The sequence below is a fragment of the Scardinius erythrophthalmus genome (assembly GCF_964197995.2).
Source record: "Scardinius erythrophthalmus genome assembly, chromosome: 16".
In the NCBI taxonomy this organism is placed as follows: domain Eukaryota; kingdom Metazoa; phylum Chordata; class Actinopteri; order Cypriniformes; family Leuciscidae; genus Scardinius; species Scardinius erythrophthalmus.
Genome location: NC_138236.1, coordinates 142,501 through 155,000, shown reverse-complemented (window position 1 = coordinate 155,000; position 12,500 = coordinate 142,501). Strand labels below are relative to the sequence as shown.

Here is a 12,500-nt window from a genome sequence, read left to right as displayed (position 1 = left end):
GCACGGTTTTGCTGCGACCACTCAGCAAGCAGGAGCATTTCAGCCATTTCAGCTTCTGTCCACCTGTAAGAGCCGCTGCCTCTGATTCACACACACACTGCTTCTGATTCACACACACACTGCTTCTGATTCACACACACACACTGCTTCTAGATGCTTCTTCTGCCGCGCCGCCAGCAACACTCCTGTTAATCTTCTGTAGAGACACGCTCGTTTTAAATGATCAGCACATTTAATTTAGGCTTTTTTACATATAAAGTTTAATCAGTGAACATAAACAGAAGCTCAATCACACATGTGACATGAGATCAGACCTCATTGGTTCTTGAGATTCAGTTTAGCATATTTGAGTCGTTGATCAATCCGATGCTGGATGACAAAATTACCTTTTAGAGCACTAGATGGTTGAGTTTGTCATTTGGGACACAACCATAGTTTCTTTCTAGGACATCCTTCACATATCAGATACAGTGCTGTGCTAAAGTTTCAGACACTTCAGTTCAACATGCCCAATTCTTTAAAACACACTATATTGCCAAAATATTGGGACATCCCTTCAAATAATTGAATTCAGGTGTTCCAATCACTTCCATGGCCACAGTTGTATGAAATCAAGCACCAAGGCCTCCTGTGCAATAAGTCCATTCGTGAAATTTCTTCACTTTTAAATATTCCACAGTCAACTGTTAGTGTCAAGTCAAGTCAGTCTCCTTCATTTATATAGCGCTTTTAACAATATGGATTGTTTCAAAGCAGCTTTACAGTGATAATAGGACATTACCGTAACAGATTGTTTAGGCTTTATAACAGCTCTAGGATAAAGTTATTGTCCAGCTAAAGTTAGTTTTGATTGATTGATTGATTCACTTCCATTGCGAAGATCATTAGTTATTAACTTAGGGGCCGCTAACACAACACCATTCTAACAGGAAAACCTTTAACGCACTCCGGCCGCCCATCCACACAAAATAGTGCCCGGTGTCTCGAGAACACACTCCCTGAAATAGGTTTGAAGGTGCAAACGATTATCCGTTATCTCTGCGCAAACCTCAAAAACACAAACTCGCACACATGCGCATTACGTGTTCAGTCCAAAGGTATGCGCGTTTGAATATATATGTGCGCAGGCGTGTAGTCCTTATGTACTTTTTTTTTTTCTTCACGTCTGCGTAGCCACGCGAACCGGAATTATCCCGACAACATTTTATCTGTACTGTGGTAAAGTGGTATTATAACAAAGTGGAAGCAATTGGGAACAACAGCAACTCAGCCACATAAATCCCAGAGTGCATGAGGAGGCTCACAGTGCGCAGAAGTAGCCAACTTTCTGCAGTCAACTGCTACAGACCTCCAAACTTTGCCCTCAGATTAGCTCAAGAACAGTGCGTAGAGCTTCATGGAATGGGTTTCCATATGGCATATCACGCTTCTCTGTCTGCCAATCTGATGGACAAGTCTGGGTTTGGGGGTTGCCAGGAGAACAGTACTTGCCTATCTGCATTGTGCCAAGTGTAAAGTTTGGTGGAGGGGGGATTATGGTGTGGGGTTGTTTTTCAGGGATTGCCCTCTTAGTCCCAGTGAAAGGAACTCTTAATGCTTCAGCAGACCAAGACATTTTGGACAATTTCATGCTCCCAACTTTGTGGGAAGAGTTTGTGGATGTTCCAGTTCCCGCATGACTACGCTCCAGTGCACAAAGCATATCCATAAAGACATGGATGAGAAGTTTGGTGTGGAGGAACTGGACTGGCCTGTACAGAGTCCTGAGCTCAACCCCATAGGACAGCTTTGGGATGAATTAGAGCGGAGACTGAGAGCCAGACCTTCTTGTCCAACATCAGTGTCTGATCTCACAAGTGCACTTCTAGAAGAATGGTCGAACATTCCCATAAACACACTCCTAAACCTTGAGGAAAGCCTTCCCAGAAGAGTTGAAGCTGTTATAGCTGCAAAAGGGTGGAGCAACTCCATATTAAACCCCACGGATTAAGAATGGGATGTCATTAAAGTTCATGTGCATGTAAAGGCAGATGTCCCAAAACTTTTGGCAATATAGTGTATTTGTTTAAGAGGTTTATGATTGAATGAATTCAAGCTTCATCAACTCATGAGCCTGTTGAGTTTGTGAAGAGTTGCTGGCAGCGCTGCAGTCGTGTCTCTCTCTGATTACACACTGATGTCGCTCAGTCTCAGCTCACTCTGTTCTTATGCTGCTTTGAGTTTGTGTGATTGTAGCTGTTGAGTGTTGATCACTCGAGCCTGAACCGCGACTGACCTCTGACCTCTGGTGTGCGGCAGACGGCGGCGAAGGCTCTGGAGGTCTCGCACCAGCAGCACGGGTTCCTCTCGGTGACCTACACGCAGGCTGTGACCCGGAACGTGCGGCACAAGCTGACGGCGCGGCAGGAGCGAGTGTCCCAGAGGCTGAGCGAGGACGGGAGCGACGGGTCGCCGCAGCACCTGCACGAGATCCTGCTTACGGCGCAACCCTTCGACCTGGTGCTGTCCTGCCCCCTGCTGGTGAGGCTGGCGCAGGTCTTCCACGTGTCCCCGCCCCCGCCACTGCGTCCCGTCAGAGAGAGCGTCTCCGCCGGACACCCGATGACGGGACACTCGCTGTCCTCCAGCAGCCTCCCGCTCATCTACCTCAACACCAGCGTGATCCGGGTGTTCTGCCCTCTGGAGGACACGGCCAGCAGCACACGTGAGTCTCACTCTATCACACACTCACATACTCACATACTGATGATGATGATCTGTGTTTGTGTTCAGATTCACAGATGAAGCACAGGAAGGAAGACACAGTTGTGTTGAAGATTGGATCTGTGAGCGTCGCTCCTCAGGCTGATAATCCACTGCCGCGCTCCGTACTGCGCAAAGACATCTACCAGTGAGTATCTCTGGCTGTCTGCCTGTCTATCTCTCTGTATCATCTGTCTGTCTGTGTGTATCTGTCTGTCTGTCTGTCTGTCTGTCTCTCTTAGGGCTGGGTACCGAACGTCGATACTTTTATGGTATCGAAAAAAATATTTCGATCCTATGAGTATCGAAAAATTCTTTATTTTTCAGTGCCAAATTTCGGTTCCAAAAGCATCTGAGCACGCAAGCTTATCTGTCCTCTCTGTATATTGACAAAGAGCGGAGCTCCGACCCACACACACACGGAGAGGTGCGGACGGATCAAACTGTTGCAGTTTTGTTGAAGTCACAGAGAGTCACGGTTGGTCTCAAGTGTGGTAACATTTTTTTTAAAACTTCACGTAGACAGCGTTTGCTGCGATATGAGCCGAAAGCGGTCACGGTGCTGTTGATGTTACACTTCCTCTTCGACTACTAGACAAGCAGCCACAATGGTGGTTTCTTTGCCCTGATGACTGACTGACTGACAGACAGGCAGTCATTTTATTAATGTTTGGCGACGTCTACATTAATCTGGATACATTTGAAAATGGCGTTTTCGTTTATAAACGCTCTCCGTCCACACTAGCGTTTTCGGACGTTTCAGTGTGGATGAGAAACTTTTGAGAAACGTCAAATTCACCTTACAGCGCATGCGTAAAACCCCACAAAAGATCACTGATATGATTCAGATGGAAAAATAAATAATTAAGTTATCGCGCAATTCTTCTGACAGGATAATTTTATTTAGTAAAATATCTCACCATTCACTGATGCGGTCCAGGTCGCACGCAGTCACCATGTTGGTCTAAAACGCAACTGCTCTCATGTATTGCCGCAGGACAGCATGTGAGTAGCCTAAATTCTGTCATCTTTGCAGGACTCTGATATGAAGAGTGTGCAATGTAGAATATTTGAATACCGTATAGTTAGCAACAGTGTAAAAGTTAATAGCACAAACAGGCACAATAATGGTAGGCCTACAATATGCGTCACATAATGGTTTTTAGTGTGGACGAAAGGCCAAAACGGAGAGAAAAATATACGATTTTTATATTTATAATATATATATATATATATATATATATATATATAATGAAATATATAATTTTCAAACGAAAACGTAGGCTATTATGGCCTTACTGAGTGAGCAGTTTTACCAGAATTTTTTTTATTTTGATAACTGTTTTGATTTACAATTAAGGTGGAAAATAAAAGCTTTGTGTTTAATGTATTTTTGTTGATGTTGAAATTAATTTTAAAACATATTATGGCTATGGTATCGAAAAAAGTATCGTTAGGAATCGGTATCGAAACTGAGGTATCGAAATTGGCACCGGATCGAAAGATTCTGAACGATACTCAGCCCTAGTCTCTCTGGCTGTCTGCCTGTCTGTCTGTCTGTATCATCTGTCTGTCTGTGTGTATCTGTCTGTCTGTCTGTCTCTCTGGCTGTCTGCCTGTCTGTCTGTCTGTCTGTCTGTCTGTATGTCACAGCTGGCGCAACGATGTGACATGAAGGGGAGATGGCACAGAAGAATAAGCTCAAAAGAAATAATTTATTACTTCTAAATTAACAAAATAGCATAATCGAACCGTCAGTCATCAGTAATATCAGTCAGTATGAAATGCAAGCGAATGGATGTGTAACTATGGATTGTTGACAGGACAAGTGCATGGTTGTGAACCAAAAGTAACATTTTCTAAACTGAAGCACCGATCTGGCAAACTGCTCAAGCAACAACTTAGCAGCGTCCCGACCAGCCGCACTGCGTTCCTTAAATAGGAGCCAAGACAGGATTCAAGTGTGCTTAGACCACGCCCCAATCACCAATCAAACCTTCAAAGAGAAACAAAACAACCAAACCCACACAAAACAATCTGAATGCTAACACTGTGTCTGTCTGTGTGAATGTGTGTGTGTGTGTGTGTGTGTGTGAGAAAGAGAGAGAGAGAGAGCGCGAGAGAGAGAGAGTGTGTGTGTGTGTGTGTGTGTGTGTGTGTGTGTGTGTGTGTGTGTGTGTGTGTGTGTGTGAGAGAGAGAGAGAGAATAGTTGTGGTCTCTCTGATGCTATTCTGAGATGCTCCCACTGTGAGAATCACAACCACAACACTTAAATTCACACTTTTACACACACACACACACACACACACACACACACACACACACACACACACACACACACACATCTCTTGGCTGAAAGTGCAAGGAAAGCGGCATTAACAGAACCAATGATCTTTTATTTGAATTCAAGATTATTCAAGTGAAGCATTTCTAATTGAAGTGCAGAATAGATATTTCTCAGCTGGTGGATGTTGGAACGAGTGGGTTGGTTATGGTTAACTAGGGTTAGGGTTAATCATTCACGTTGGCTTTTTTTCTTATAAGTGCGAAAGAAACTCAAATAACTCAATAACTCAGAAACTCAAATAACTTTTGTCATACAGGCAAGTGTTATACATCATTCAAAACTGTTAAATGTCTACTTTTATTTGTGTACACTCAAAATAAAAACAAAATGTTCTGCTTTTCGTAAAATAAAGAAAATAAACATGATGAACGTTCTGCCGTCTTTCTCAGTGTGAAGTTTATTCTGAAACGCGACAGAAAATGAACTGTAACTCAGTGAATACTTGCCACACAGACATGACAGATATGTCTTTACAAAGCTTGAAGTGTCTATTTCTAAATTATGTAAATCATATCAAAAACAAATATTCTCTGTTTAAGTAATGCGTTTGAAAGCAACGAGAGGTACAGTTTCTAATGTAAACACACAACAAAACCAGCCAGCCTTTCTCACTCCCTGCCTGTCTGACTCCCTGCCTGTCTCGCTTCCTGCCCGTCTCACTCCCTGCCTGTCTCACTCCCTGCCTGTCTCACTCCCTGCCTGTCTCACTCCCTGCCTGTCTGACTCCCTACCTGTCTCACTCCCTGCCTGTCTGACTCCCTACCTGTCTCAATCCCTGCCTGTCTGACTCCCTGCCTGTCTCTCTCTGTCTCTCTCTCTCTCTCTCTTTACCCTTGTCTCACTCCCTGCCTGTCTCACTCCCTGCCTATCTCATTCCCTGCCTGTCTGACTCCCTGCCTGTCTCACTCCCTGCCTGTCTCGCTTCCTGCCCGTCTCACTCCCTGCCTGTCTCACTCCCTGCCTGTCTCACTCCCTGCCTGTCTGACTCCCTACCTGTCTCACTCCCTGCCTGTCTGACTCCCTACCTGTCTCAATCCCTGCCTGTCTGACTCCCTGCCTGTCTCTCTCTGTCTCTCTCTCTCTCTCTCTCTCTCTCTCTCTCTCTCTCTCTCTCTCTCTCTCTCTCTCTTTACCCTTGTCTCACTCCCTGCCTGTCTCACTCCCTGCCTATCTCATTCCCTGCCTGTCTGACTCCCTGCCTGTCTCACTCACTGCCTGTCTCACTCCCTGCCTGTCTGACTCCCTGCCTGTCTGACTCCCTGCCTGTCTGACTCCCTGCCTGTCTCACTCCCTGCCTGTCTCACTCCCTGCCTGTCTCACTCCCTGCCTATCTGACTCCCTGCCTATCTGACTCCCTGCCTGTCTCACTGCCTGCCTGTCTGACTCCCTGCCTATCTCACTCCCTGCCTGTCTCACTCCCTGCCTGTCTGACTCCCTGCCTATCTCACTCCCTGCCTGTCTCACTCCCTGCCTGTCTGACTCCCTGCCTGTCTGACTCCCTGCCTGTCTCACTCCCTGCCTGTCTGACTCCCTGCCTATCTCACTCCCTGCCTGTCTGACTCCCTGCCTATCTCACTCCCTGCCTGTCTCACTCCCTGCCTGTCTGACTCCCTGCCTGTCTGACTCCCTGCCTGTCTCACTCCCTGCCTGTCTGACTCCCTGCCTGTCTCACTCCCTGCCTGTCTGACTCCCTGCCTATCTCACTCCCTGCCTGTCTCACTCCCTGCCTGTCTGACTCCCTGCCTGTCTGACTCCCTGCCTGTCTCACTCCCTGCCTGTCTGACTCCCTGCCTGTCTCACTCCCTGCCTATCTGACTCCCTGCCTGTCTGACTCCCTGCCTGTCTGACTCCCTGCCTGTCTGACTCCCTGCCTGTCTGACTCCCTGCCTGTCTGACTCCCTGCCTGTCTGACTCCCTGCCTATCTCACTCCCTGCCTGTCTCACTCCCTGCCTGTCTCACTCCCTGCATGTCTCACTCCCTGCCTGTCTCACTCCCTGCCTGTCTGACTCCCTGCCTGTCTGACTCCCTGCCTGTCTCACTCCCTGCCTGTCTCACTCCCTGCCTGTCTCACTCCCTGCCTGTCTCACTCCCTGCCTGTCTGACTCCCTGCCTGTCTGACTCCCTGCCTGTCTGACTCCCTGCCTGTCTCACTCCCTGCCTGTCTGACTCCCTGCCTACCTGACTCCCTGCCTGTCTCACTCCCTGCCTGTCTGACTCCCTGCCTGTCTGACTCCGTGCCTATCTCACTCCCTGCCTATCTGACTCCCTGCCTGTCTGACTCCCTGCCTGTCTGACTCCCTGCCTATCTCACTTCCTGCCTGTCTCACTCCCTGCCTGTCTCACTCCCTGCCTGTCTGACTCCCTGCCTATCTCACTCCCTGCCTGTCCGACTCCCTGCCTGTCCGACTCCCTGCCTGTCTGACTCCCTGCCTGTCTGACTCCCTGCCTATCTGACTCCCTGCCTGTCTCACTCCCTGCCTGTCTGACTCCCTGCCTGTCTCACTTCCTGCCTGTCTCACTCCCTGCCTGTCTGACTCCCTGCCTGTCTCACTCCCTGCCTGTCTGACTCCCTGCCTGTCTGACTCCCTGCCTGTCTCACTCCCTGCCTGTCTCACTCCCTGCCTGTCTCACTCCCTGCCTGTCTGACTCCCTGCCTATCTCACTCCCTGCCTGTCTCACTCCCTGCCTGTCTGACTCCCTGCCTATCTCACTCCCTGCCTGTCTGACTCCCTGCCTGTCTGACTCCCTGCCTGTCTCACTCCCTGCCTGTCTGACTCCCTGCCTATCTGACTCCCTGCCTGTCTCACTCCCTGCCTGTCTGACTCCCTGCCTGTCTCACGCCCTGCCTGTCTGACTCCCTGCCTATCTCACTCCCTGCCTGTCTCACTCCCTGCCTGTCTGACTCCCTGCCTGTCTGACTCCCTGCCTGTCTGACTCCCTGCCTATCTCACTCCCTGCCTGTCTGACTCCCTGCCTGTCTGACTCCCTGCCTATCTCACTCCCTGCCTGTCTGACTCCCTGCCTGTCTGACTCCCTGCCTATCTCACTCCCTGCCTGTCTGACTCCCTGCCTATCTCACTCCCTGCCTGTCTGACTTCCTGCCTGTCTGACTCCCTGCCTGTCTCACTCCCTGCCTGTCTCAGTCACTGCCTGTCTCACTCCCTGCCCATCTCTCTCTGTCTGTCTCTTTCTTTCTCTGTCTCTCTCTCTCTCTCTGTTGAGCACATGGCTGGTTTCGTTGTGTGTTTACAGGCTGTTTGTGTCATATAAACTCGGCGGGAGATAAATGACCTGAGCAATTAAGATGTTGAAATGCGAGTTGAAACCCGGTGAGATTGTAGCGTCGGCGGGTCGTTCCCACAGCTCTCTGTCTCTCAGCTCGCTCGTCCTGCTGTCGACATGCGGCGAGTTACGGCTCTCAGGAGGGCAGAGGAGGCTCTGTGGTGATGATGATGATGATGATGTGTGTGTATGAGGATATTAAACTCTTATCAGTCTGATGGAGAACAGGCGTGTGTTTGGCCTGCAGGAAGGGCTGAGAACATGAGTGTGAGAACATGCTTCCAGCTTCACCATCACCATCATCACAGCCTGTCATTTCCAGTGTGTCCTGCGGAGCGGATCCGCACTCAGCACCACGGTACCGTCTCTCCGCTGCTGCTCTCGCCACTAATTACTCTCATTTAGCTTAAATTAAATGTAATTGAGAATTTGAGTGTGGCAGTAAATCTCGGCTGTGCTGTTACCCAGAGTTCTCGGTTCAGAGGCGACCGCAGCCCGTGTGAGTCATGATGTCATCAGACGTGAGTCAGGTGGTGTGAGAATCTCCTCAGGAGCTCGAGAGACAAACACACGCTCACATGAGAAACTATCACACACTATAATTAGCATAAAGACAGAGAGAGTTCACTCGAAAATCATCATTCTGTCATCATTCACTCGCCCTCGTGTCATTCAAACCTTTTGCGAAACACAAAAGAAGATATTTTGATTAAAGTCGATGGGGTCCAATGTTGTTTGGTTCCCAACATTTTTAAAAATATCAGAAGAAAGAAAGTTGTACGACATGATGGAGAGTAAATGACAGAATGATGATTTCTTGGTCAACTACTACTATTTACATGATAATAATATAGCACACTTTATACACACTCATGAAGCACACATGTGTCCTGATGTGTGTGTGTAGTGTGTCGTCCTGCCGTGTGTCGCTGTGAATGTGATCGATCGCTGTCGCCATAGAAACGGCTGAGTGATGCGTGTTGATGGAGTCTCTCAGTGAAGATGTTTATGAACACTGGTGAGAAACATCAGATCTCCTCAAGCGTTCGGCACATCTGGAGGCATTTAAGAATGCAGGCCGTGTTTAAAGCAGCAGCACAGCAGGCCAGGGCAAATAAACACATCACATCACTGCTGATGTCACACACACACACCCACACACACGCGTGTGGCATGTACTCACACAAACACTCACACACACATGCACGCATACATACTCACACAGACAAAATCTGATTCCCCACACTGTGCGTCTAATGAAATATACGACAGTAATGTGTGTAAGAATGTGTGTGTCTGTTCCTTAGCTACTATATTACACAGATCTGTGTGTGCCTGTGTGTGTGTGTGTGTGTGCTGCTGCATCATTGATCACACCTCACACTCTCAACTCTCTCTCTCAATTCAATTCACAAAGCTTTATTGTCATGACAAAAACATAATTTTTTTATTGTCAAAGCATTAAAACAATATAGAGTAAAGCTTATTTAGAGAAAATAAAAATGAAACTAAATAAAAAAGACAATATGATATATACACATCGCTAGATATAGCAAAAAATAAATATATAGCAAAATAAATAAAGGATTTAATAATAAAAGATTATAATACAGACACTGAACTCTCTCTCTCTCTCTCTCTCTCTCTCTCTCTCTCTCTCTCTCTCTCTCAGGCGGGCGCTGAATCTGGGCGTTCTGCGTGACCCGGGGTCAGAGGTCGAGGACCGTCAGTATCAGATTGACCTCCAGTGCATCAACATGGGCACGGCTCACTGGGACGACCTGCGGCCGGAGCGCGAGGGACCGAATGCCGGCTCTGCTGCAGACACTGAACGCAGTTCCCAGAATCCCGCGCTGGAGTGGAACATGGCCAGCAGGTGAGCCGCATCACAGAGCACTGAACTCTGGGTAGTTTCTGACGGGGTGTTGAGGGCGACCACAGCTGATGAAGGTTCAGAACGATGAGCTCATACAGATGATGAGAGACACAGTAGCTGCGTTTACATGGACACTTATAATCGGATTGACGGCTCATTGAATGAAATAGATAGATTGAGCTCGATCCGAATGAAATTTCGATCGGATTGAAAGGGGTGGTTTATTCCTTTTGTAATCCGATCGAGAGAACATGTAAACACTTGATCGGATTGAAAACCAAAACTGAAAGGACTGCACATGTGCGATGACGTTAAATAGCGTAATGACATATGACGCGCGGAACAAGCTGTTCTTTCTGTTGAGTAGTGTGTGTGAATAGAGTGTCCCGTCATTCTAAAATCCTCATTTCACTGCGTCTGTGAAGTGGAGCAGGACAACGTCCCACCAGTCCTGGTTTCAGATTCTCATCCACAGACGACATTTTTACTGCATGATAAATATAAGCGGCAAAACGGTTAATATGCTCATTGTCTCCAAATCATGACCAGAGGCGGATTAATATTACGTCTGCTGTTTAAAACAAATAAAGAACCAATAGAGGAGAATAGTTATGCGCGAACAGCGGGAAACTCTGTGTATTTGTGCAGTGTGCGCATGTCAAAAAATCTATTCCGATTTGAAACTTGTGACATATAAATGCACACATCAACCCGATTACTTTATTTATCGTTCATGTAAACACCGTGTTCGGATTCATCAATCGTATTGATTTCATTCCGATTGAATCAAAAGGTGTCCATGTAAACGTAGCTAGTGAGACATGTTTACTGGCGCGAGGGCAGGTCTACCTGTCACTCAAAGGAGATCCACCAATAACAAACCACAACCATCCACCCATCCAATCAATTCCCCATGGATAAAATCCGGCTGACTACATCATGTGTTGTGGTAGTGTCTAGGAGCAGGTCCTCCATCTGATCTGGATACGGCCCGGATACGGCTGACTACATCATGCATTGTGGTCGTGTCTAGGAGCAGGTCCTCCATCTGATCTGGATACGGCCCGGATCCGGCTGACTACATCATGCGTTGTGGTCGTGTCTAGGAGCAGGTCCTCCATCTGATCTGGATACGGCCCGGATCCGGCTGACTACATCATGCGTTGTGGTCGTGTCTAGGTGCAGGTCCTCCATCTGATCTGGATACGGCCCGGATCCGGCTGACTACATCATGCATTGTGGTCGTGTCTAGGAGCAGGTCCTCCATCTGATCTGGATACGGCCCGGATCCGGCTGACTACGTCATGCGTTGTGGTTGTGTCAAGGCCCAGGTCCTCCATCTGATCTGGATACGGCCCAGATCCAGCTGATTACATCGTGCGTTGTGGTCGTGTCTAGGCGCAGGTCCTCCATCTGATCTGGATACGGCCCGGATCCGGCTGACTACATCATGCGTTGTGGTCGTGTCTAGGCGCAGGTCCTCCATCTGATCTGGATACGGCCCGGATACGGCTGACTACGTCATGCGTTGTGGTCGTGTCTAGGCGCAGGTCCTCCATCTGATCTGGATACGGCCTGGATCCGGCTGACTACATCATGCATTGTGGTCGTGTCTAGGAGCAGGTCCTCCATCTGATCTGGATTTGGCTCGGATCCGGCTGACTACATCATGCGTTGTGGTCGTGTCTAGGAGCAGGTCCTCCATCTGATCTGGATACGGCCCGGATCCGGCTGACTACATCATGCGTTGTGGTTGTGTCTAGGCGCAGGTCCTCCATCTGATCTGGATCCGGCTCGGATCCGGCTGACTACATCATGTGTTGTGGTTGTGTCTAGGCGCAGGTCCTCCATCTGATCTGGATCCGGCTCGGATCCGGCTGACTACATCATGCGTTGTGGTCGTGTCTAGGCGCAGGTCCTCCATCTGATCTGGGTACGACCTGGATCCGGCTGACTACATCATGCGTTGTGGTCGTGTCTAGGCGCAGGTCCTCCATCTGATCTGGATCCGGCTCGGATCCGGCTGACTACATCATGCGTTGTGGTCGTGTCTAGGCGCAGGTCCTCCATCTGATCTGGATACGGCCCGGATCCGGCTGACTACATCATGCGTTGTGGTCGTGTCTAGGTGCAGGTCCTCCATCTGATCTGGATATGGCCCGGATCCGGCTGATTACATCATGCGTTGTGGTCGTGTCTAGGCACAGGTCCTCCATCTGATCTGGATACGGCCCGGATCCGGCTGACTACA

The 12,500-nt window shown here is 48.6% G+C and overlaps 1 protein-coding gene across 1 annotated transcript in view; it reads left to right on the top strand.

Moving 5' to 3' along the window:
- The window catches only part of vps13b (vacuolar protein sorting 13 homolog B), a gene marked incomplete at its 5' end in the record, with an annotated part of 193,505 nt that overhangs the window by 114,931 nt on the left and 66,074 nt on the right, over positions 1-12,500 (top strand). The window contains 3 exons of the mRNA XM_081388003.1: positions 2,299-2,704; positions 2,773-2,890; positions 10,046-10,249. Of these exons, the coding sequence (XP_081244129.1) occupies positions 2,299-2,704; positions 2,773-2,890; positions 10,046-10,249 (728 nt within the window). The remainder of the gene's footprint in view (positions 1-2,298; positions 2,705-2,772; positions 2,891-10,045; positions 10,250-12,500) is intronic.